Source organism: Stylophora pistillata, chromosome 9 (assembly GCF_964205215.1).
Source record: "Stylophora pistillata chromosome 9, jaStyPist1.2, whole genome shotgun sequence".
Classification (NCBI taxonomy): Eukaryota; Metazoa; Cnidaria; class Anthozoa; order Scleractinia; family Pocilloporidae; genus Stylophora; species Stylophora pistillata.
Genome location: NC_142527.1, coordinates 3,367,782 through 3,393,610, shown reverse-complemented (window position 1 = coordinate 3,393,610; position 25,829 = coordinate 3,367,782). Strand labels below are relative to the sequence as shown.

General features: G+C 40.7%; 2 protein-coding genes, 1 long non-coding RNA gene and 2 pseudogenes across 3 annotated transcripts in view; 2 read left to right on the top strand and 3 right to left on the bottom strand.

The window, feature by feature from the left end:
- Positions 1-4,317, bottom strand: part of LOC148722809 (uncharacterized) — a 12,883-nt gene extending 8,566 nt beyond the window's left edge. The window contains exon 1 of the long non-coding RNA XR_015991429.1: positions 4,188-4,317. This is a non-coding gene — a long non-coding RNA (uncharacterized LOC148722809). The remainder of the gene's footprint in view (positions 1-4,187) is intronic.
- LOC148722805 (uncharacterized) lies at positions 329-25,829 on the bottom strand. The gene is made up of 3 exons (XM_088732354.1): positions 25,655-25,829; positions 12,704-13,719; positions 329-12,062 (listed from the first exon to the last, which is right to left on the bottom strand). Exons 2-3 carry the CDS (start codon positions 13,650-13,652, stop codon positions 4,723-4,725), a joined length of 8,289 nt encoding a protein of 2,762 aa, XP_088588480.1. The 5' UTR covers positions 13,653-13,719; positions 25,655-25,829; the 3' UTR covers positions 329-4,722.
- Positions 16,945-20,596, bottom strand: LOC148722808 (uncharacterized; annotated as a pseudogene).
- LOC148722807 (uncharacterized) lies at positions 20,625-21,698 on the top strand. The gene is made up of 2 exons (XM_088732355.1): positions 20,625-21,032; positions 21,489-21,698. The coding sequence occupies exons 1-2, from the start codon at positions 20,625-20,627 to the stop codon at positions 21,696-21,698; spliced, it is 618 nt and encodes a 205-aa protein (XP_088588481.1).
- LOC148722806 (uncharacterized) lies at positions 22,364-24,623 on the top strand (annotated as a pseudogene).

Genomic DNA, 25,829 nt, shown 5'->3' with positions numbered 1-25,829 from the left:
TGTAATCTTTAAGTGCATATTGGGTAACCCCCAGATTATCGTGGCTTTTAGCGGTCTCCTCATGTTCTTCGCCCAATACCATTTGTCTGATTTTAAGTGCTCGCTTATGTGACTCAGCAGCTGAGGTGTAATCTCCAAGTGCAAATTGGATATCCTCCAGATTATGGTAGCTTTTAGGGGTCCCATCATGTTCTTCGCATAATACCTTTCGTCTGATATTAAGTGCTCGCTTGTCTGACTCTGCGGCTGAGGTGTAATCTCCAAGTGTAAATTGGGTAACACCCAGGTTATAGTAGCTGTCAGCAGTCTTCTCATGTGCTTCGCCCAATTTAAGTTTTGAAAAGGGTTTATTCATAACAAACCAGATAAGTTACAAAATAAAAGTGCTAACGCACGTGGGCTTGGCCCCAACTAATTATTAATAAACATTCCAAAGTTCCAAAGTTTAAGAGTTGTTAATTATCTACGAGTATTAAATATTACTAATATTAATGTAAGGTTATTAATAATTCCAAAATAGTTAGGTCTAATATTAATATAAGCTTAATCTATAATATTGGTATGGCTAGGGCTAACGTAGACTAATATTAATGTAACTCTAGGATTGTTTAATAGTAATTCTAAGTTTTAAATAATTCCAAGTTGATTTAATCAAATGTTAACTAAAGCTTAAGGTAATCTATTTACAAAAGTATTCTATAGGAGTCTCCATCAATTGTACAGATTGATGGGGACTCCCAAGCTTTTCTAAAGTTAAAAAACGAGAGTCGGAAGTAATCGCACGCAATTCTGTTTTTGGTTTCGCTGAGGGCATAGCGAATTATACCCTCAGGGGGGTCATTCCCATTGTGGAAGGTAGATTTATTTCGAAATTTCCAGATGCTGTACAGAATTATCTTAATTAGAAAGCGGGCAATACGATTCTGTTTTGGATTAGCGGGGGTCCAACGAAAAAAGAAAACATAGGTACAGAATGGGAGAAATCTAGTTCCAAGGATAGAGGAGATAACAGGGGAAAAGTGGGTCCATACAGATTTCACACGGGGGCAATTGAGAAAACAGTGATCTATAGTTTCTTTATGGGAACAGAAGACGCACTTATCTGAGTCGATATATCCCCAATTCTTTAGAGAATCGCGGACCTTAATAGCGCGAAGTACAATTTTCCAGAGTATGTCGTTCTTATAATTTTCAGAAAAGTCATCTCGCACTAAATTCCAAAATTTGTCAAGATTAAAGTCAATCGGAAGGAAGGGAGTCCAAAAGCGATGAAGAATTGGAGATGTGGAGTTTCCTTCAAGAGAGTTTGATAACATTTCTTGGAAGAAAATTCAAAATCGCACCATTCCGTGCAGGAGAGAATCCCACGTAGAGTGGTAAGAGCCGAGAGAACATTCTCATAATAGGGCGTCAAGATCTGTGTACTCGGGGTGGAGTTATCTCGAAGAGAGCTCCACTGCGAGCGACAGGAGGCAAGCCTAGAGCCTAGAAAATATCTGGCCAAATAAAAGGATTTTGATTCGCGATCATCTAGATTAGAAATTACTGAGGCTAATTTAAGAGATTTACCTTTGATCAGGAAATTCAAAATGCCGAGACCGCCACTGCTAAGAGATTGGTGGCAGGTCGCTCGGCTCACCGTTTCAATTCGACAACCCCAGACAAATGGCCAGATTAAAGCGTTCACCTTAGAAATTACCCATTTTGGGACACACAAAACTGTAGAGAGATATAGGAGCTTGCTAATTCCGAGGGTGTCAACGATGAGTGATCGGCCGACATGAGAAAGAGAGCGGGATTTCCATAAATTTAGATGTTTTTCTAATTTCTCTAGTTTTGGCTGCCAGTTATCTAATTCAGTATCGCGGCCGAAAACAACACCTAGAATTTTAATTTTTGTCACCCATTTGAGGCCAAGTGGTTGGTCGTCGCGCTTACGCCACGCCCCCAACCACATGGCCTCTGTTTTCGTGACATTAAGGCGTGCCCCAGAGCCACGCTCGCAAATATTAATCATGTTGAATAGAACTTGCAGAGAGCGATAAGATTTCACCATACAGGTCGTATCATCAGCATAATTTCCAACTTTATAGCAGAGACCATGTGCGCCCGGAAGGAGAAAGCCTTCGATTTTAGGATTATTTCGGATTTTGCATGCGAGAGTTTCAACGCACAAAACATAGAGCAGGGGAGAGAGGGAATCCCCCCTGTCTTACCCCACGAGACAAAGGAATCGCATCGGTTAGCCATTCATTAACAATAACACGCATATTGACCCCATTATATAAAGTGTTGATCCAAAAACAAAAAGACGGGCCAAAACCAAAACGGGGTAAGAGGCTTTGCAGAAAGGTGCGATTAACGCGATCGAAGGCTTTCTCTTGATCTAAACTGAGCAAAATTCCGGTTTCATTCGTGCGGTCGATGTAATCTAAGATATCTCTAAGTAAATGTAAGTTTGAAGTAATTTTGCTTCCGGGCACAGAACAAGTTTGATTAGGGTCAACGATATATTCGAGAACTTTAGAGAGTCGAAGAGAGAGAACTTTTGAGCATAACTTATAATCAACGTTTAAGAGGGAAATCGGACGCCAATTTTTCAGATTCTTACGATCTCCTTTCTTAAAAATAACGCGTGTGTTGCTCATCTTCATGGAATCACACATCTCTCCGGTTTGGTAGCATGCATTTAAGACTTGACATAAATGTGGAGCTAAACGATCCCAAAATCTAGCGTAGAATTCAACCGAAAGGCCATCAGGGCCAGGCGATTTATTCCTATTCATATTTTTCATAGCGAGAGTAAGTTCGTCAAGCGTGATCTCGCCTTCGCAAGATGACGCCTGATCAAAAGTTAATGTCCGTGATAGAGAGGATAAAAGGTCTTCTTGAAGAGCAGCATCTATCGGTTCTTCGGAAAAGGCTGAGTGTAGAAATCGATATGAACTTTTTCAATCTCTTCTTGGGAGGAGACTTCGACACCGGTAGAATCATAAACCGAAGAGATGTGGGATCGTTGAGCTTTAATTCTTTGTAAATTAAAAAAGTACCGACTGGGGCGTTCGCCTTCCTCTAGCCATTCTGCTCTACTACGAATAATGATTCCTTCGACTTGTTTAGTTCGAAGGGCTTTCAAACGACATTCGGTGTCAGAAATTAAAGGGATAACGGAATTGTCTCCGTCAACTAAACGTTGACGAAGACGGATCAATTTGTTCGTCAAAATTACCTAGTCTCTTTGCAATTGTCTTCGCTTTTTACGGGAAAAGGAGATGGTTTCTTCTTTAATAGACTGTTTTAAAAACTCCCACCAATCTTGGAGACACGGAAAACAAGATAAAAAACGTACATGATCATCGATTAGTTTCTCTATAGTAGCGCAAAAATCCTTATCGTTCAAAACAGAGTTGTTAAAACACCAAACGCCTGGACCGCGTTTTACAGCGGTGGGAATATCAAAGGTAAGAAAAACAAAATCGTGGTCGGATATCGAACAAGGGCGAATGTCACACTTAACGTTGGGTGATAATAAATCTTTCGAAATTAAAAACTTGTCAAGTCTACTCCCAATTGACCGTGTGGAATTAAACCACGTAAATTCTCTCGATCTTGGATGCAAATTTCGCCAAACATCTGAAAGCGCGAAATCACTTTTTAAAGATTCTTGGTTTTTGTGTATAGAGATATTCCCACCAAACCTATCGAGAGCGTTGTCGTAACAATTAAAATCTCCTCCGATGATAGTCGCAGGGAAGGGAATGAAAAATGCATGAATCGAAACAAAAATACTTTTCCGTTCGGTGGGATTGGTAGGAGCGTAGATATTGACTAGATTAATTTCAAAGTCGTTGCACCTGATCAAAACACTGACAATACGACCTTGTGAGTCCTTCTTCCAAGATACGAATTTCGTTTGAGCATTTCGAAGAAATCAAGGTGACGACACCACCCTGTTTCCCAGAGGCAGGGGACCGAAAACTACGGCCCAGCCATCTACGGGATAGAGATTTGATAGTAGATTCAGAATGAATTAACGTTTCTTGTACAAAACAGACATCACAGTTGGACTTCTCGATCAAATCAAACAAGAAATTGTAGGTGAGGGGGTTTGCTAGCCCCCTCGCATTAATAGTTAAGGGTTTGAAATAACTTGGAAAAAAGACTCACTTAAAAAAGTAAAAACTTACTTGGACTTTTTAGAGTGTCTATTTTTTTCCTTTTTTCTTTTCCGTGGGGGTAGTTTCCTTTCGACTTGGAGATACATCGGATGATTTTCTTTTGAGATCGTGGGTGGTTTCCATGTCATTTTCGGTTTCAAGGGTAAATGAAGCTGTGGTAGGGACAGGTATCGATGAGCGTGGCCTTCCGGTGGTGAGCGTAGGTGTAGTAGCTTTACGAATGCAGGCAAGGAACAGATCAGGCAAGGGAGCAGGTGTGCGACGGGATGACGGCTTGATGGATTTGGGAGCAATGAAACCATGAGGATCCAGAATCGGGGAATCAGAAAAGACGGATGACGGTTGAGAAGTTTGTTCGGAGAGATTGTGCGAGGGTAGTTCGGTTTGAGAGTGCTGCTGTTCAGGTTGAGAGTGTTGCGAAGGTTGTTCTGGTTTAGAATGTTGCTCAGACTGTTCAGGTTGAGAGGGTGGCTGAGTCTCGTTGAAATGTTCAGGTTGAGAAGGTTGTTCCGGTTGAGAAGATTGATCAGTTTCATTGAAGTCGTCAGGCGTGTGACTCAGCGGCTGAAGTGTAATCTTCAAGTGCATATTGGGTAACCGCAAGCATGTGGTAGCTATTAGCAGTCTTCTCATGTTCTTCACCCAATACCTTTTGTCTGATGTTAAGTGCTCGCTTGTGTGACTCTGCGGCTGAGGTGTAATCTTTAAGTGCATATTGGGTAACCCCCAGCTTAGAGTAGCTGTCAGCAGTCTTCTCATGTTCTTCCCCCAATACCTTTTGTCTGATGTTAAGTGCTCGCTTGTGTGACTCTGCGGCTGAGGTGTAATCTCCTAGTGTATATTGGGTAACCCCAAGCTTATGGTAGCTATTAGCAGTCTTCTCATGTTCTTCACCATATACCTTTTGTCTGATGTAAAGTGCTCGCTTGTGTGACTCAGCGGCTGAGGTGTAATCTTTAAGTGCATATTGGGTAACCCCCAGATTATGGTAGCTGTCAGCAGTCTTCTCATGTTCTTCACCCAATACCTTTTGTCTGATGTTAAGTGCTTGCTTGTGTGACTCAGCGGCTGATGTGTCATCTTTAAGTGCATATTGGGTAACCCCCAGATTATGGTAGCTATCAGCAGTCTTCTCATGTTCTTCACCCAATACCTTTTGTCTGATGTTAAGTGCTCGCTTCTGTGACTCAGCGGCTGAAGTGTAATCTTCAAGTGCATATTGGGTAACCGCAAGCATGTGGTAGCTATTAGCAGTCTTCTCATGTTCTTCACCATATACCTTTTGTCTGATGTTAAGTGCTCGCTTGCGTGACTGTGCGGCTGAGGTGTAATCTTTAACTGCATATTGGGTAACCCCCAGCTTAGAGTAGCTGTCAGCAGTCTCCTCATGTTCTTCCCCCAATACCTTTTGTCTGATGTTAAGTGCTCGCTTGTGTGACTCAGCGGCTGAAGTGTAATCTTCAAGTGCATATTGGGTAACCGCAAGCATGTGGTAGCTATTAGCAGTCTTCTCATGTTCTTCACCATATACCTTTTGTCTGATGTTAAGTGCTCGCTTGCGTGACTCTGCGGCTGAGGTGTAATCTTTAAGTGCATATTGGGTAACCCCCAGCTTAGAGTAGCTGTCAGCAGTCTCCTCATGTTCTTCCCCCAATACCTTTTGTCTGATGTTAAGTGCTCGCTTGTGTGACTCTGCGGCTGAGGTGTAATCTCCAAGTGTACTTTGGGTAACACCCAGGTTATAGTAGCTGTCAGCCGTCATCTCATATCCTTCACCCAGTACCTTTTGTCGGATGTAAAGTGCTCGCTTGTGTGACTCAGCGGCTGAGGTGTAATCTCTAAGTGCATATTGGGTAACCCCCTGATTATGGTAGCTGTCAGCAGTCTTCTCATGTTCTTTACCCAATACCTTTTCTCTGATGTTAAGTGCTCGCATGTGTGACTCAGCGGCTGATGTGTCATCTTTAAGTGCATATTGGGTAAGCCCCAGTTCATAGTAGCTATCAGCGGTCACCTCATGTTCTTCACCTAATACCTTTCTTCTGATGTTAAGTGCTCGCTTGTGTGACTCTGCGGCTGAGGTGTAATCTCCAAGTGTATATTGGGTAGCACCCAGGTTATAGTAGCTGTCACCCGTCCTCTCATATCCTTCACCTAGTACCTTTTGTCTGATGTAAAGTGCTCGCTTGTGTGACTCAGCGGCTGAGGTGTAATCTTTAAGTGCATATTGGGTAACCCCCAGATTATGGTAGCTGTCAGCAGTCTTCTCATGTTCTTCACCCAATACCTTTTGTCTGATGTTAAGTGCTTGCTTGTGTGACTCAGCGGCTGATGTGTCATCTTTAAGTGCATATTGGGTAACCCCCAGATTATGGTAGCTGTCAGCAGTCTTCTCATGTTCTTCACCTAATACCTTTTGTCTGATGTTAAGTGCTCGCTTCTGTGACTCAGCGGCTGAGGTGCCATCTTTAAGTGCATATTGGGTAACCCCCAGTTGACTGTAGCTATCAGCGATCACCTCATGTTCTTCACCTAATACCTTTTGTCTAATGTTAAGTGCTCGCTTGTGTGACTCAGCGGCTGAGGTGCCATCTTTAAGTGCATATTGGGTAACCCCCAGTTGATAGTAGCTATCAGCGGTCACCTCATGTTCTTCACCTAATACCTTTTGTCTGATGTTAAGTGCTCGCTTGTGTGACTCTGCGGCTGAGGTGTAATCTCCAAGTGTAAATTGGGTAACAGCCAGGTTATAGTAGCTGTCAGCCGTTCTCTCATGTTCTTCACCCAATACCTTTTGTCTGATATTAAGTGCTCGCTTGTGTGACTCAGCGGCTGAGGTGTAATCTCCAAGTACATATTGGGTAACCCCCAGCTCACGGTAGCTGTTAGCAGTCTTTTCATGTTCTTCACCCAATACCTTTTGTCTGATATTAAGTGCTCGCTTGTGTGACTCAGCGGCTGAGGTGTAATCTTTAAGTGCATATTGGGTAACCCCCAGATCATGGTAGCTGTCAGCAGTATTTTCATGTTCTTTACCCAATACCTTTTGTCTGATGTTAAGTGCTCGCTTGTGTGACTCAGCGGCTGAGGTGTAATCTTTAAGTGCATATTGGGTAACCCGCAGCTTAGAGTAGCTGTCAGCAGTCTTCTCATGTTCTTCCCCCAATACCTTTTGTCTAATGTTAAGTTCTCGCTTGTGTGACTCTGCGGCTGAGGTGTAATCTTTAAGTGCATATTGGGTAACCCCCAGCTTAGAGTAGCTGTCAGCAGTCTTCTCATGTTCTTCCCCCAATACCTTTTGTCTGATGTTAAGTGCTCGCTTGTGTGACTCTGCGGCTGAGGTGTAGTCTCCAAGTGTAAATTGGGTAACAGCCAGGTTATAGTAGCTGTCAGCTGTTCTCTCATGTTCTTCACCCAATACCTTTTGTCTGATCTTAACTGCTCGCTTGTGTGACTCTGCGGCTGAGGTGTAATCTCCAAGTACATATTGGGTAACCCCCAGCTCACGGTAGCTGTTAGCAGTCTTTTCATGTTCTTCACCCAATACCTTTTGTCTGATGTTAAGTGCTCGCTTGTGTGACTCTGCGGCTGAGGTGTAATCTTTAAGTGTATATTGGGTAACCCCCAGATTATAGTAGCTATCAGCAGTCACCTCATGTTCTTCACCTAATACCTTTTGTCTGATGTTAAGTGCTCGCTTGTGTGACTCTGCGGCTGAGGTGTAATCTCCAAGTACATATTGGGTAACCCCCAGCTCACGGTAGCTGTCAGCAGTCTTTTTATGTTCTTTACCCAATACCTTTTGTCTGATGTTAAGTGCTCGCTTGTGTGACTCTGCGGCTGAGGTGTAATCTTTAAGTGTATATTGGGTAACCCCCAGATTATAGTAGCTATCAGCAGTCACTTCATGTTCTTCACCTAATACCTTTTGTCTGATGTTAAGTGCTCGCTTGTGTGACTCTGCGGCTGAGGTGTAATCTCCAAGTGTAAATTGGGTAACACTCAGGTTATAGTAGCTGTCAGCCATTCTCTCATGTTCTTCACCCAGTACCTTTTGTCTGATATTAAGTGCTCGCTTTTCTGACTCAACGGCTGAGGTGTAATCTCCAAGTACATATTGGGTAACCCCGAGATTGTTGTAGCTATCAGCAGTCTTCTCATGTTCTTCACCCAATACCTTTTGTCTGATGTTAAGTGCTCGCTTGTTTGACTCAGCGGCTGAGGTGTAATCTTTAAGTGCATATTGGGTATCCCCCAGGTCATGGTAGCTGTCAGCAGTCTTCTCATGTTCTTCACCCAATACCTTTTGTCTGATGTAAAGTGCTCGCTTGTGTGACTCTGGGGCTGAGGTGTATTCTCCAAGTGTACCTTGGGTAACACCCAGGTTATTGTAGCTGTCAGCCGTCCTCTCATGTTCTTCGCCCAATAACTTTTGTCTGATGTTAAGTGCTTGCTTGTGTGACTCTGCGGCTGAGCTGTAATCTCCAAGTGTAAATTGGGTAACAGCCAGGTTATAGTAGCTGTCAGCTGTTCTCTCATGTTCTTCACCCAATACCTTTTGTCTGATCTTAATTGCTCGCTTGTGTGACTCTGCGGCTGAGGTGTAATCTCCAAGTACATATTGGGTAACCCCCAGCTCACGGTAGCTGTTAGCAGTCTTTTCATGTTCTTCACCCAATACCTTTTGTCTGATGTTAAGTGCTCGCTTGTGTGACTCTGCGGCTGAGGTGTAATCTTTAAGCTCATATTGGGTAACCCCCAGATCATGGTAGCTGTCAGCAGTATTTTCATGTTCTTTACCCAATACCTTTTGTCTGATGTTAAGTGCTCGCTTGTGTGACTCAGCGGCTGAGGGGTAATCTTTAAGTGCATGTTGGGTAACCCCCAGGCTATAATAGCTGTCAGCAGTCCTCTCATGTTCTTCACCCAATACCTTTTGTCGGATGTAAAGTGCTCGCTTGTGTGACTCTGCGGCTGAGGTGTAATCTCCAAGTGTAAATTGGGTAACAGCCAGGTTATCGTAGCTGTCAGCTGTTCTCTCATGTTCTTCACCCAATACCTTTTGTCTGATATTAACTGCTCGCTTGTGTGACTCTGCGGCTGAGGTGTAATCTCGACGTACATATTGGGTAACCCCCAGCTCACGGTAGCTGTTAGCAGTCTTTTCATGTTCTTCACCCAATACCTTTTGTCTGATATTAAGTGCTCGCTTGTGTGACTCTGCGGCTGAGGTGTAATCTTTAAGTGCATATTGGGTAACCCCCAGATCATGGTAGCTGTCAGCAGTATTTTCATGTTCTTTACCCAATACCTTTTGTCTGATGTTAAGTGCTCGCTTGTGTGACTCAGCGGCTGAGGGGTAATCTTTAAGTGCATGTTGGGTAACCCCCAGGCTATAATAGCTGTCAGCAGTCCTCTCATGTTCTTCACCCAATACCTTTTGTCTGATGTTAAGTGCTCGCTTGTGTGACTCTGCGGCTGAGGTGTAATCTTTAAGTACATATTGGGTAACCCCCAGCTGATTGTAACTGCTAGCGGTGTCCGGGTGTTCTTCTCCAAGCAATTGAATTTCGATGTCGAGTGCACGCTTGTAGGACTCGGCAGCTGCGTTATAATCTCGTAGTGCGTATTTTGATAACCCTAATTCGTAATGTGCATGGGCGGTCTTCCTATCTTCTTCACCGAAGAGTTCCAAGATGATGGTTAGAGCATGTTGTTTTGAACTGACAGCTTCTGAGAAGAGACGTAGGCAATGTTGATTTCGTCCTCGAAACGAATACCACTTTGCTAGAGCCTCCTTGTGCAGACTTGAGCTGACGTTTTCTTCGTCCGTTGTCCTTTTTTGTAGTGAACTTAGATGATAGGTGATAAGTTTCTGAGTTAGTGATAAACCTTCCTGATAATTCTGCGAATTTTCCAGCATGCTAATGGTGTTTTCTTCAAATTTAAACCAGCCCGGTTTGGTCATTTCATTGGTTGACTCAATGCCTTGAAGCATTCCGAAAACTAACTTGATTGAAAACTCAATGATTTCAGCTGAAGATATTTTTGCAATAGCTTCGCTCACAATATAGGTCACTCCAACTTGAAGTGGTTCGTTTCCAAGATTTTCTGTACTTGAGGGTACTCTGTCTTCATTCCCAAAATTTGCTTCCCCATCATTGTCCGGAATTACTAATAAATGCATGTCTCCTGCTTCTCTGCATTCTTGCACGGCTCTATCATAGAACGTGGCTGACATCTCGTAATCGCTTTTTGCGCATCGATAGAAAATAGCGAGGATTTGAAATATCATAAGTCTCAGAACTTTGTGTTCAGCAGTGTTGGTCAGAAGGGAAATAGCTTCTTGTAAACTTCTTACTCCATCTTCCGTCTTTCCTACCACAAGCTTATAGATGCCAGAGTAGCACAAGTGTTTGCCTTTCTCTTCTGGACAAATGGTAGCCGTTGAACTTTGAAGTTTACTGGCCTCCGAAAGCAACACCTTTGTTTTTCCACTCTCTCTCCAGGTCATATAGCAGAACGCTTTGGACAGAAGTAGTTGTCTGTGGAGAACAGTTCGTCCAAGCTGGCTAGCTGCCTCTATTGCCGATTGAAAAATCTTTTCAAAACTAGGTTCGTTGTTGAAAAAAGCAGTATCAAGAAAAAACTCGGCTTTTGCCAAAACTTGAAAAACTCTGTCCGCTATCTTGCAATCTGAACAACCATCCATCAAACTTTGGACAATGCTTCTTTCATCGTTGAAGAACTCGATCAATGCTTTCATGGAGTGTCCTGTGAGGAACATCTCATTAAGTTTCTCAACAAATCCAATGTAGAATGATAAAAAGCGAGTGTTTGCGTTCAGAATTGTTTCTTTCATGATATGTTCACCCTTGTCTCTTGCAAATGACTGTAAGAGTTTGTGAATGGAGAATTTATCCGAACTGGAGCTTTTATCCAGGAGAGCCCTCCCTTGCAGTCTTCCCAAAACTTTCTTGGTTTCGGTGAACCTCGTTAGTCCTAAAACAGCTGTGGCAATCTTAAGATCAAATTTATCTGGAAGAACACTCAAGGACACCAGCGCTTCTTGGTCCTGCGAAGAAAGTCTCTGGAAAGACGATTCAAATAGGGTTTTAAGTCTAGCATCACTGGTAAATTCTGGGTTGTCCAACAATTCGAGTGGGTTATTTTTTGTCCGCATTAAGTCATCAAGATCTGCACTACATTGGACGGAATCCTCGGGGAGTGACTTACACAACAACCATATAGCTAAGGGCACCTGCCCACATATTTGCACGATTTTTGTTGGCTCAGAAGCGCTCAAATTTGGAAGAAGCTTTTCCACTAACTCTTTTGAGGATGAGTTGTCGAGTTTTCCTATTCTGATGGACTTGTGTCCATGTAGGGACATATGCAAATAGGCCATTGACTCCCGAGTGGTTAAAAGAAATTTGACCTTTTCGCTACGGTTGAGAATATCTTTCAGCAGATTCACAGTCTCCTCTTTTACATTTGGCTCGCCACATTCAAGCAAATCATCGGCATTATCGAGAATCAACACGCATGGATCCGATAGCCTTTTAAAAATGAGACCAATTTCATCGGCAGGTGTCAAATTCTGATTTTCTGATTCTCCGGTTCGAAAGTGGCTGAGTAGCTTTGAGGTTAAATCACCTTTTGACTTAAGCCCACGCAGTGAGATAAAGTAGACAAGTAGCCCGCGATTTTGAAGCTGGTGACCCACTACGATTGCGGTAGACGTCTTTCCAAACCCTGGTGACCCCCAGACTGATACGAGACGGGTCGACTCCGAGGTAACGTGACCAATAATCTCTTCACATTCTTTGCCACGGCCAGTAAAGTTGGGAGGAAGATTGAGTCGTAAAGCGCATGGTATAAATCCTACAAGGAAGGTTGGTTTTAAGCAAAAAATATAATTAAAGAAGTGCCTTTGACATGATAATTTAGTATGCACTTAAAATTTGTATTGGTACAAGGGAAAGAAAAAGAAAACACAAAACCGAACAAATAGATAACATTCAACTGTGCTCTATTCTGTAGCTTGTGATGGCATTAGCATGGAAGAGGCATCAGTCTAGTAGATTTTATGTTTGTTCTTTTTATGCACATTTTATCATTTAACATGTGGCACAAATGCGTTATTCAGTAGTAAAGATTGAAATGAACTTAAAATCCAGACTTCATGTGACTTCGGTCTCTTTTTCACAGGTCACCATCGTTTTTGCGCTGATGAACACCATAGAAATGGATGAATTAGATGAAGCAGTATTACTGTCTTATGAAAGCGTATTTAAAACCGCAAAATATTGAGAAAATAAATTCTGAGTGGTTTTTCACGCAGTTCCTTTTTGCCTCGTAACTAAACTTGTTTTCTCTTAGCATTATGTGCCAAGGAAGTGAAACGTCTGTGAAGAACACTAAATCATGAGTAATGTGAAAAAAGGTGTAAATAATCACCAAATCGCCAGGTTGAACCCTGAAAATGCATGGTTCACACTGTGATCACATCAGTTGTCATTTACCTGGAGTTTGCTCCTTCATTAGGTCTTTCACGTCTTGGCTTAACTCGGCAATCATTCCTTGACTAGCAGCGATTGCCTCTTTCAGGTTCTCGGTGTCTTGTTTTTGCGATCGCTGTAGGTTGTGTAGCTCATCTTTAACATCTTCCCTGACAATTCTGCTTTGAGCTTGAAACTCGGCAAACTTGGTTTCAATCTTTTCTTGGGTGGCAGCATTTGCAGATTTGATTGTTTTCCTTACGTCTTCAGTGCCTTCCTGATGAGATTTCTGTATAAGCTGCAAGCCATCCTTAACATCTCTAAGGAACTCGTTTTCTTTTTGAAGCTCTGTTCTGACGTCATTTTCTAACTTCCGAACTTTCTCGGTAGGAAAGTCAGACTCAGTCAAACTTCCAACAGCATCAATGGGGCTAGTGCTAACTCCCAGGGCTTTGATCGCGTCTTTAGCGATTTGAATGTATTGATCGAATGTTTTTTTGTCCAATTCGGATTTATTTAAATGACAGAGTGAATTTCTCAACATTCGAAGCTGATCGATTGCCAATGCAAATGTTTCTGCGTCATCTCCAGTCGGGCTAACCACAGAAGAATGGAAAGTACCACGTGGTAACTTACAGGGCTTCAAATACAAGTCATTGAGTACCCTGTGATGGCCCTTGCCGTCGGGCAAAGCAAAGGAACGTGCATAGATGGTGGCTTGGAACAGGGATGTACAATCCCATTCATCGTAGGAGATATGTGTGGGGACCTTGGTTACTCCACCCTCAGTACATAAGAACAAGTTACGCACTGCATTAGAGTCATCCCAAGGCTGGAAACCAGGGAGTGACGCGAAAGTATTATTCCACATCTGTTTGAAAGCTTGGCGTAATGCCTTGGGGATTTCATTAAGCCCGACGAAGGTAAACTTGAGGTAATTCAATTGCTCGTTTGTGAAAGGTTGTAAAGCCATTCTACTCAAAGGGTCTCGCGGAATCCCGCTCAATACATCGTTTTACTTATGCCTTCTCCAGTTAAGCCTGGGGAAATAAAAAACACACAAAGCTGAATGTTAATTCCATAAGTTCCGTGCTATTCATAATGGATTGGTTTTCTTTACAAATGTTTCCTTTTGATTTTTAAAGAAGAGTCACTTTACATCTTGCTTTGTGAAGCACTTTGGTCGACCAGTTTGTGAACTATGGTTTCCAACGTGCCTCACACGCCGGCAACGGATGAAGCCCAAGGACTTCAAGAAGAAATCGAATCTCCAGACGTTCAGGTCTTAGTTCACAAATGGAAATGCTGGATTAGGAATTTTCGATGGAAGTTTGTAGACCTCTAGTCTTTTGTGACTGCAAAATTGCAATTCTATGAAGGACTTTCGTGCGAATGTTTTCAATTTAACTGGGCTCTATTACTAGCTGCTTTTCGAAAAATGAGCCCGCAAAGGCTACTCGAGAGAGAGCGGCGGAAATAAAGCCTACAATTTAAGCAGTTATTCGAAGATACGAGGGATTTAGCCAGGTGGTGTGCAGCCTACGACCGCGGTACGTTCTGACTCAAATGTCGCTTCGAGCTCATTCCATGTGACCTTCGCACCAGTGAGTTTGAATGTACTTGCACTGGGAAAAAATTACTTTGAGCTGGTCTTGCTTTCCGCTGGTTCGTTTGAGCTGTCTTTCTGTGCTGTCTCACCCGGTGAATTCCCAGCACTGCCAAAATGCCGGCGTTCCTTTGCTCACTGCTGCTTATGTAAAGTCGGGGATGAACAATTTTTATTCAAATCTGTTACAGTTTCTCCACTATAATAAGGCTATATTACGAACTTCGCGCGAGCAAGCAATCTAACTTTGCAAGCAAAAATTCGGAGAAATAGCGAGAGATGCGATACATTCCATAATTAATCCTATCTATGAGAAATAATTAGGTGCACTTCTTGGTCAAGTGGAAGGAATAATACAAAAAAAAAGTTAGAGAATGAGGTGCGATTCACAAGGTTTACACCCCCGAGAAAAGGTCCCCTCATTCTTACAGCAAAAATACAAAAATATAAATTGTATACTAAAGAATCAGTAATCTTGAGTTATCGAGGAAGGGTTTATCTTCCAGTTACCAGTTATTATGGTCCGCTTAGCTCGGTATTAGGAAAAAAATAGACTTGAACTTTCCTCTTCGAAACGCCGCAACCACGTGGTAAGACCGCCATTTTAGAAATGTTTGAAAACAATGCATCGCAATCGCAGGCCGCACTACCTGGGCTATAGGCAAGTCCATGGCAGTCACAAATAATGTGATGAAATAATTTCAGTTTACTCTATGTGCTCCACTTGTCACCTCTGTATCGGATCGACTGGGATGTGTAAATTTATTAATTTTAAACGGTTTTGCACGCGGTTTTCGGTTTTGACTGATTGATTGATGGATCTTTTTTTTTTTGCAGTTTTGCGGTTTTGGATGATTTTTTTCCTGCGGTTTTGTGGTTTCTAATAAACCCCAATACCACCCTCGTAACCATGATTGAGTTTGAATATAAAGCCCATTTCAGTAAATTGAATGCAAAAAGCTTACGGAGAGAAGATACGTTTTTCATTTCCCTTGACGTCCACTTGGACTAAGCCACAGAAATACAATTTCTCAGCACATTTGACTAATTTTGCAATTCCGATCAGTCTTCCCACAGGATTACATCACATTTAATTGATACCGCTTGATCAAATATTTTCACTCACCTCTCGCCTAGTCTCCCTCGCAGCCGTTTTTAGCCTCGTCACGAAACGCTCCTCCCCACAAACGGTTGCTCACATTCGAACAACATTCCTTTCCCTTTGTTGTCTTTGCACCAATGAGATCACTGACATTGTTTCTTATGTGACCAATCAGAGCACAAGTTATTCCCGCGTTTTCAAATTCTGCATTTCATCATAGTTTCTTGCTGGAGGAAACGCCGAAGAAGGTTTTGCGAAGTGATGGTTGTTTTATTTTTTCCACTTCAGTTGAGACAAAAGAAAAAATTTATGTTTTTGGAAAAAGTTCTTTTGATTTTCCGGCGAATATTAGTTCCTCTCTGGATGTGAATGTGAGCTGCTATTCTGCGACTAGCGAGTTGTCAGTTTGTAAAGCTTGCTACCGACAATTGATCAAGTTCAAAAAGGCCCCTGTTCATCTTGAAGAGCTCAAAGATAAATTGAAGGGAATCTTCAAGGATGGAAACCTTCCCAGAAAGAAGCGCTTATTAAGCGTTGAGAGCGACGGTGGAGAAATTAGAGCTTCGTGCCGTGGGAAATCCTCGAAATGTTTACAATTCGATCCTATCAATACGACTTGTACCTCTAATACTACAGCCAAATCTAATATTTCTACCACGATCAGCCAACAGGGACGTTATACTCCGGCAAGATTTCCTATTGGTGCTATAGGTGTATTGATTTAGATGCCCCAAAATTATATCACTGGATAAACAAACACAAGAAAAACATGCTCAGGGGTATCAGAGCTAGATAAACAGAGTAAACAAAACATTTTTGTTTTGTTGCCTCGTGGGAAATTGAATTCTGTAGTCCATAGAGAATGAGAATTCACACTGTCGTGGGAAATTGAATTCTGTAGTCCATAGAGACTGAGAATTCACACTGTCTATTCAGTATGCCACTGCAGTGTTAAGTAGTCTATGAATAGTCTGGAACAACACAAATGTACAATATATGAGAGCCTACTGACAAGTATGTGCCAATGATGACAAACTGTTACAACCAAAAAATGTCAAAACAGGACCCTGAAAAAGTCTGTTAGCCCAGATTTTAACCCAAGAAGTACCCAGGTGCTGCAACTACTGATATAAATGAAGTTAATATAAATGTCTTCATACGAATCTGATCTATTCAAAAGTCTGAAAGATTTGCAATCTCACTGAATAGTGACTAATAGCAGTCTAAAATTTTTGCTCAATATACAAGCAGAATACAATTTGATACTGGCAGCAGCACCAATGAAGAGATTCAATTTTCAAAGAATCAGTTGATCAATATAACCCATAGAATCTTTCATAGCATTCTTAATCAAACTTCAGACCATTATCATAAATTATTTTTCTCTGTTACATGTACATCTATACAGTAATTTCTTCACAAGTGAAATGTAACTAATCTCAAACATGTTCCTATTTTTCTGACTTCACATGACAATACTTTCAATTGCTATGATAGAGTATAAGTAGCACACAATTAATTTTTTGTCACTAATCAGACAATGAAATTGACCAGTAATCTGATTTAAAAATATGATGAAGTTATTAGATCACTCATTTTCTTACCACAATGTAGTTGGAGGGCCAAAGAAGCTGTACTGTTCTCCCCAACCCCCTCCCCTACAGTGATTTCCACCACTCTGTGTTCTGTTTTTGTTACTGTCAAACTTTTTTGCCCTGCCCTTTGGCCCTCTTTCTTTAAGTCCTTACATCTGCCTCTGCCCAGTACATGATACAGTTAAGTCAAACACGTTAATGTCACTTATTAGTAATCAGTGATCCAATGCCATATTCTCAACAGTTGCCAATACTACTGGTGGCATTACATCATCATTGCATGAATCATTGGCATTTTCCTCTTTCAATGCTGAGCTTTCTAGGAGTGACAATGACATATTGTCCACAATGAAAGACTTCATAAGGGCATCAATATGGTTTAACATAACTCCATGGTAAAAAACATATGCAACACTTTGGTGGCCATCCCTTCCTTCCCTACTATTTTCCTGAACATAGGCCTCCACATTCTTGGAGGGTCCAAAATGTATGACTCTATGAAGACTTCAGCAGTCAACGCCGATTCCAAAGACTATTGTTGCTATTAGTAGCTGGATGGTACCATTGTCAGACAGAAAGGATTCCAAAATGTTATGCTTATTGGCTTCAGGAGTGCAAGAATGCAACATTTCAACAAGCACATGTTTTGAATCATTTCCAATAAACATTAAAGTAAAACATTAATGGTAGCATAAAGTAAACCACATTATCTTATAGTCTGGCAATAAATAATAGTTCTTTCTGTTTTTTCCTGACTCTGTTTCAGTTCATCCGTAAGCCAGCCAAAATAGAATTCCAGTTCCATGTCCTTATCCATATACTGCACAACATAAGCAACATTTGATTTATTTTGACTTTCCTTAATTTCTACTGCATTTTTCATGTCCAGAAGGTTGAAGACTCACAGAATGCTTCCATTTAATTATCTTGTGATGTTCCCCAACACATCAAAAGGAAAATAGACAGCATTAATCTATAATGAGATTTCTAATAATAATAGTAATATAATAATGAAAAATTTATTAATTTTAATAATTTAATAATAATAGTAATGTATATGTGCACGATCCTTCGCAGTAAAGCACTATTTGAGCAATAGTGAAAATCAGACCTGAAAAAAATTTCAGGCCTGTACGGGACTCGAACCACTGACCTCTGCGATACTAGTGCAGCGCTCTACCAATTGAGCTAACAAGCCAACTGAGAGCAGGCCATCAAATTAATTCGACATGAACCCGTAGATGATAAATCAAACAACAACAAACATATGAAACATATGTATGAACTGCGGTTATGAAACGTATATGTGCACGATCCTTCGCAGTAAAGCACTATTTGAGCAATAGTGAAAATCAGACCTGAAAAAAAAATTTCAGGTCTGATTTTCACTATTGCTCAAATAGTGCTTTACTGCGAAGGATCGTGCACATATACGTTTCATAACCGCAGTTTATACATATGTTTCATATGTTTGTTAATAATAGTAATAATACTACTGTCATTCAGTGCTAAGGAACATGCAGAAAGCTGTAGTCTCTAGCTTTTTGCCAGGACTTTCAAGGTCCTATCGGACTGAGTTCTTCAAACAACATTAGCTTCAAGCATAGGTTTTCAATAGGTTGATGGGACATTTTTCTCCAATTTAGGGTCTAGGGGTCTACCAACTTAGAACTTTTAAGTTTTATTTGTGTCGGGACAGGTCCTGTCAGACTAAGTTCCTAAACGACGTTAGTTTCAAGCATAGTTTTAATAGGTTGATGGGACATTTACTTCCATTTAGGGTCTAGGGATATAAAATTTTAAAAAGTTTAGCTTTTATCTATGTAGTAGTGACAATCAAATAGGCTACACCATGGCACCCCCAATATCAATTTTATTGGTAATCTGAAGCATTCAGAAGTGTATACTGCGATGATAATGTCTTGTATTTAGACACAATATTTTTACAGATGATCATGTGTAATATAACACAGACAGAATAAAATAACGATATCCAAAATAAGACCACAGTGTAATACTAGTACTAAACTATTTACATTTTCTATTTACAATATTTACATTCTTATTGTCCTTTCCTTTATACTGCTTAATTTAAAACATACATGTAACATAACATTTTGCTGCAGACTCGTTTTTACTTAAACACTTACCAGTCTTACAACATGCGCTTCATCGACGGCAATGGCACAGAGTTTTTTTGAAATACACAGAGTTCGTCAGCATAAATCTCCAGCGTTCGTTCTTTAACCACGCTTCAGGGGATCCGTAAACTAAGGAATATTCGCCGCTTTCAACACGAGTGCGTTTACCACCCTAAAGTGAACTTATGTTACCTGCTTTTAGCCCTAGCTCCCTCAAATGGGACACTTGGTCGTTCATAAGGCTTTCCCCAATGGTGAGACAACGACGACGATATGACCAGGCTCTTGTGAGGTAAGATCAAACATGAGTGGTAGTACTTCATACAGGAGAGATTTCCCGAAACCAGTAGGAAGATTGACAAATACATCCTTTCTTTCCTCGAATATTTTCCTAATTCCAGTTTTTGCTGCGCATTTAAACTAGGAATTCGAAATGTATTACTAACAACATCAATCGCTTCTTCAAAGGACACCATTCTGAAAGCTTTGAACTCGAAGATGAAACAAACAATATGATTGGTTAGACTACTTTGGCGCGCACAGTTCTCAATATACGTAACCCAAATAGTGATCGGTTTAAGTAGCGGACAGGAATGTTGTTCGAATGTGAGCAGCCGTTTGTGGGGAGGAGCGTTGCGTGACGAGACTAAAAACGGCTGCGAGGGAGACTACTCGTATCATAGCTACAGTACTTCGAATTCTCCTTAACAACGAGGAGCCTCGATCAATTAGCACATTTTAGAGCTTTTAAAATCCAAGCAGAAAGGTACTTTCGATCTGTGGTCTTGTTCCTTTGCACTTTTGTTGACAAATTCTTTCCTCTCAGTAACCCTGAGGCAGGATGAATGCCAAAACATTAAAACGTGGTCACGAAGCTGTTATAGTTGGATAATCCCTTTGTTTTTTTTCTATTTATAACACAGTCTGTTCAGTTGAAAACCGCCTTATTAAGTGATCAGTTTCGATATAGAAGTCCCTTTGTTGTATCCTCAAAACACATTGAAAAAGTTTACTGAGGGCATTGAAATGTTTCATATCCTTCGGCGTCTTGTTGGGAGAGCCCTTTGTGGATAAAATACCGATGCGACTATTTCAATGTTGTTACATATTTGCATGCAAAGTGAAATCGCTCAAAAATCAAAGATATTAAATATAAATAAATCTGCTTCGCTTCCTCATCTTTCATTCACTGAACATAAATGTATCCTGTGCATCGTCGATACATACAACCTTATTTGATGGTTTAACATCTAATACATATATCTTATTAAACGTTTTGTTGTGTAGTATCGCTGAGTATTTTTACGAGTTGTGCCGTATTTTGACGAGCCCGTAGGGCGAGTCAAAATACAAATAACGAGTAAAAATACTCAGCGATACTACACAATAAAACGTCTATATAGTTTTTCGGCGCGCGAAGCATGGGTACGAAAATAAACAAAAATAAACATGGCGGCGAGACTTTTATCGCGAGTCGCGTTCCACTTACAAACTCCTAAAAATGTGTTTGAAGATACACTTCTCTCTTGATCTGGTTAAACTGAGGAGTCAATTCGCACCATCTATTGCGCCGATATCAGAGAAGGTAGACGGTCGTGATCGAACGCGAAGGAGGTCGCAGAGTGGTCACGGTGCACTTTTTATGGTTGGAGGCTTCGCTTTGAGCTCCATGGGCAATGATACACTGAAAACGGCTGGAGTGTCTGCAGAGGTGCAACTGACACGGGAAAAACAACCACCAGTGCGTGACGAAAAGGGTCGGTTTTCACAAAAGAAACCCACTCGAAGTGGAAACGTGGACGACAGGACTCGTGGGATAAAGGAGTGGAGGGCAAAGAGGAAATTAGATTTTAAAGGAATGGTAGAAGATTGGTCGCCACCGAAAAAAAGAGAAACCCGTTTAAGTCAGGTGTATTTTAAATTTTGTTTTCACTATGTGTGGCACCAAGCAATTCACCTAAAAGTTTTAAGAAAAGTGCTTCCTTAAGTCTTTCTTCGCTCTAAAAATTGTTCTCAATTTGAATCGCATCATTGAATAACATCTTGCATTCTGATTGGTCAACGAAGCGAGGTATTTAGCGCAGAATTGCAAAAATCCACTACTTCACTCGTGAATTCCACCTTAAATTGTACTTGATATTGGTTTTTGCATGTAATTTAATGTGGAATTCCCTCATCAAATAATGAATTTTCCAGTAGAATTTTTGTATTATACCACAAATAGTTCATAGCAAGTTGTTTCGTCAATATGATTACACCTAAACATTTTGACATTTCATTTTAAAATTCCAACAAATGTTTGGTTACAGTTACAACGTAATAATACAATTACCATTAACACGTACAAATATTGAATTTTAATCAGAAACAAACAAAGAAGGAAAATTGCATTCCACATGGAAGTAGAATTATGGACTTAAATGTTTTGAGAATTTCATTGAAATGTTGTCAGCACTGTAAAACAGGTAAGAAGAAACACTTTTTATCTGCCCAAAGAAAATCACAACTAAAGAAAAGTCAAAATGAATTCTCAGTTTTATGGCAAGTACATGTACACATAACTTTGAGGCTATAAAATGAACAGGTTTCCAAGAAACAGTTATGTGATTGATTAAACATGTACATCTTCTAAACATTACAAAACTTCTCATAAGCAATAAATTTTTGGGCAAGTTCTTACCCTATACCAAGTGTCACACAATTGTATTTCTATTGATAGCGACAAAAATGTTTTTTGGAAAATTTTCCACAAACAAGCCGTTGTAAATTTTCCACAAACCACAAGTAGCATTTACTGCTTTTGTAAAATTTTGTTAATTTTGCAAAAAATTTACTTTTGCTCATTTATTTCAAAGGAGAAGACAAACTGCCACAACTAAGTGTCAAATTTTCTTGAGTGTCAATATTGTCACTTTCAGCCAATTTGTCACTGTGGAACACAACAGAAAAAAAAAAATATGGGTTAGCCTCAGTGTTCTCAGTTACCTGTACAGCGTGTGGTAGAAAGAATGTTGTCAAGACCTCCAGTGAACACAGGAGTGGTCAAAGAGGTCCTCTTAGTCATAATGTCAATTCAAGAGCTGTTCTTGGGTGTCTAAACACAGGAATCGGTGAAACCCACCTAAATAATTTACTGTGTACATTAAATATTCCCTCTATGAACCCAGTAACTTTCAAGAGTAGATAAAATGAGATTGGGCATGCAGTAGAGCAAGTAGCAAAAAAAAGTTGCCAACTGCAATGTCAGAAGAAAGAAATGCTGCCATCAAAAAAGGTGTAAAAGCAGATGACCAAGGCTGCATCAATATCCCCTGCTCATATGACATGGGTTGGCAAAAACGAGGAAAGGGGCATAACTCATCCACTGGTCAAGCTGCAGTGATGGGTTTAACTTATGGGAAGGTTATGGATTATACTACGAGAACAAAATCCTGCAGGGTTTGTGCAAATGCTAAAAAAAACTGGAAAAGAAGTGAAGCAACACAATTGTCGACTCAATCATATGGCATCATCAAAGGCAATGGAGCCTATGGCAGCAGTCCACTTGTTTACTGAAAGCCTAAATTCTAGAGTCAAACTATCTGTTTTTGTCGGAGATGAAGACTCCACAACAGCTGCACATATAAAAGAGAATGTCCCTTATCCTGTAGAAAAGTGGACAGACATTGTGCATCTCAAAAGATCACTAACTACAAGGTTGTATAACCTAAGCCATCGTGGGAAATTTGTAAATTCATCAGCTCTCTCACAGAAAGTTATCAACTACTTGGTCAAATGTTTTTCTTATAGCGTATCTCAAAATAAGGGGAATCCATCAGCCCTTCAAAAATCCTTAAAAGGCATTCTACCACACTCCTTTGGAAACCAAACAAATTGCAATGAATCCCGGTGTGGTGCCAAGAAAGACCCTATTAACTATAAACACTCTGACTTACCCTATGGCAAAGATCTCTATGGTGATGACTTGAGGAAAGCTTTGGAGAGAATTGTTGATGAATATTGTGCTGATGTAGTAGTTGCAAAGTTATCACCTGGGGCAAATTCGCAGAAAAACGAGGCCTTAAACAGTGTTATAGGGTCAAAAAACCCCAAAATTAGATACTATGGGGCAAGTGCAAGTAATACTTCCAAGTGGCCTGTGGCATCTCCCAAGTAAACCTTGGATATCAGTACATTAGCCAAACACTTGAGAGCCTCAACATTGAACCTGGTATACACTGTATCAGCCACATTGAAAGGATGGATCACAAGGTTACCCATGACAAACTTAGAAAAACCAGCATTAATTTCAAACGCCGAAGAGCTCAACTACATAAGCAGAAGTTAACTCTTAAAGGTAAAAAACAAGCTAAAGAAGGAAACACACACCAAAGTGGAATAGGACTTAACCTTAATCCAAATGATTCTACCAAACTGATCCAAGAATTTGACATCATCACTTTGAAAATTTCAAGCGAGGAGCTGAAAACCTTTGAAACACGCATTCCTGAATTAACAATCAGACCAGTGGTGGAGAAATTTCCCTATGACAGAGACACTGCTTACAATTTCGTAATTTACGATATTGAAACAAACATGAATGGAAAAACCGCAGTAATATGTCAACTTTCAGCAGTTGATCAATCAGGTTTGCACTGTTTCAACAACATGCCATATATTGCCTTTTAGGGATGTAGAAATTCATGCTACAAGGGTTAACGGTTTAAGTGTCCGGACAGCCAGAAGAGTCAGGACCCTGTTCAAAGACAATCACCCAGTAGAAACTGCGTCACTCGGAAAGTCACTGGAAATTTTTCTAACCTTCTTGGAGAAAACTGTCAGGCGTGTGAAAAGCGACAATAATATTTATACAGTTTTAATCGGGCACAACTCTCGGGTTTTCGATACTCCGACCCTTATTCGTCAAGGTGGACATCAACTTTGTGAAAAACTTTCCTGTCGTAATGTTTTCATTTCTGACACTCTCCCTGTGATGAAGAACTTGGTCAAACGTAAACATCCCTCTCTGGTCTCATCAGATGGTTCCACAGTTAAATTAAAACAACAATCCATTTGCCAGACACTTTTCCATGAACCTTTCCCCGCACACGATGCAATGGAGGATGTTAAAGTTTTAAGAAGAATAGTCTTTGATTCCTGTTTGAACATTTCAGAGGACGTGTTGATAGAAAACATGTCATCAACACAGTACACAGAAAATGACATGAAATACCTTGATCGTCGCTATGAACTCCTGCAGACGTTCCGTGGAACTCTTTATCATCCAACAAACGCAGAATTTCCCATCAAGCAACAAACTGCTGAAAAAATAGCCGGAAGTGGCATTTCATACCGAGATCTCAAAAATGTTTTCGAGAAGTTCGGAGCAAAAGGCCTTGTTGGCGTATTGTCTCTGCCTCCATCTTCAACAACTTGCAAAGCCCCGCGAGTAACAAAAACAACCCGTATTTTAGCCAAGATCGTTGAACACTTCAAAGCAGCGGAGGAAACTACAAGTTAACACGTATTTCCATATGTTTTCCACACGTAGGTATACTTTTCGCCGCGGTGGGGAAAAGTAAGCATCTATTTCTCGGCTAATTTTCAGGTAGCACGTGCTGAAGAAATAGCGACGCGAGCATGCGCATTACCGTAACTTGAAGAATTTCTATTTTGATGACGTCACGAAAAACAAGAGTTTTAGAGTGATCTAAAGGCGCATATTGCGCGGGTTCCAGACGGTGAATTTTTTTGGAAAATTGGCACATGGATGGGATTTTTCTTTTTCTAGCTTTTACAAAAAAAATCATCGAATTTTTTACATACATAAATGTAATACGCGTCAAAAACGAAAATTGCGAATTACTCCGAAAATTATGTACAGATTTTCTTGTGGCTTTATCAGTTGAAACTCCTTGGATGTTAACTCTGTTTCCCCCCCAAAAAAGAAAATTTACCGCGTAGAAACCGAGAAACACCATCTCGAAGTCAGGTAGGTAAAAAATACAAGCTAAGCATTTCTATCAGTAGTTGCCACTGCAACAACTATCGAGTGCTGGGAGATAAAAATTTGCCAAGGGAGACTGAATTATTCATGCATATGTAATACCCAAAGCCTTATAAAATACTATACAGAACCACCTTAATTAAATGAAGAAATTTTCTGGTAGTCAAGTTGTTTTTCTTCGTTCGATTCATTGGATCTATATTTGCCAGCCATTCTGACTCTTCGTCGTCGGAAATATGATTCAAATTGTCCCCCATTTGTTTCTTTTTTCGTAACTACAATCCAATTCCTCGCTTGCGCGATGCGAGAAAACCTGTTTAACCGATACTCTACAATAGACGAGTACAAATACCGCGTGATATTTGTACTCGTCTATGGCGTTATTTGTACTCGTCTAGGTGTAATTGGATAATAAACGCAGATATTTTGCGAGCTACGTAGTATTTTTCCTTGGCACATTTGAATAATTTTGTGTTTCCGCTTAGGCACTCGGCGGATTGTATCGTATTTAAAGTAGTACAGCTTGATCAGATATTTTAGCATACCTCTCACACTGTAGTTAATTAAAGTTCCTTTCGAGAATCGAGGAGCCTTGTATAGCTTCGATTAGATAGCGCACACAGTTCAACCTAATCCAAGGTGGACGGTTCCTTCGCAGCCTTGGGGACAGGGATGAAAAACGTTTGCGCATGCGTGACGTGAGCATGTTGATGTTGTCGT

What these genes read in the sequence shown, in the direction of transcription:
- LOC148722807 (XM_088732355.1), top strand. Translation starts at nt 20,625, where the DNA reads ATGTGTTTGAAGATACACTTCTCTCTTGATCTGGTTAAACTGAGGAGT. An exon ending in GAGAAACCCGTTTAAGTCAG is followed by an intron (nt 21,033 to 21,488) that starts GTGTATTTTAAA and finishes AATTTTAATCAG; the next exon opens with AAACAAACAAAGAAGGAAAA.
- LOC148722805 (XM_088732354.1), bottom strand. Translation starts at nt 13,652, where the DNA reads ATGGCTTTACAACCTTTCACAAACGAGCAATTGAATTACCTCAAGTTT. An exon ending in AATGAAGGAGCAAACTCCAG is followed by an intron (nt 12,063 to 12,703) that starts GTAAATGACAAC and finishes CCTTCCTTGTAG; the next exon opens with GATTTATACCATGCGCTTTA.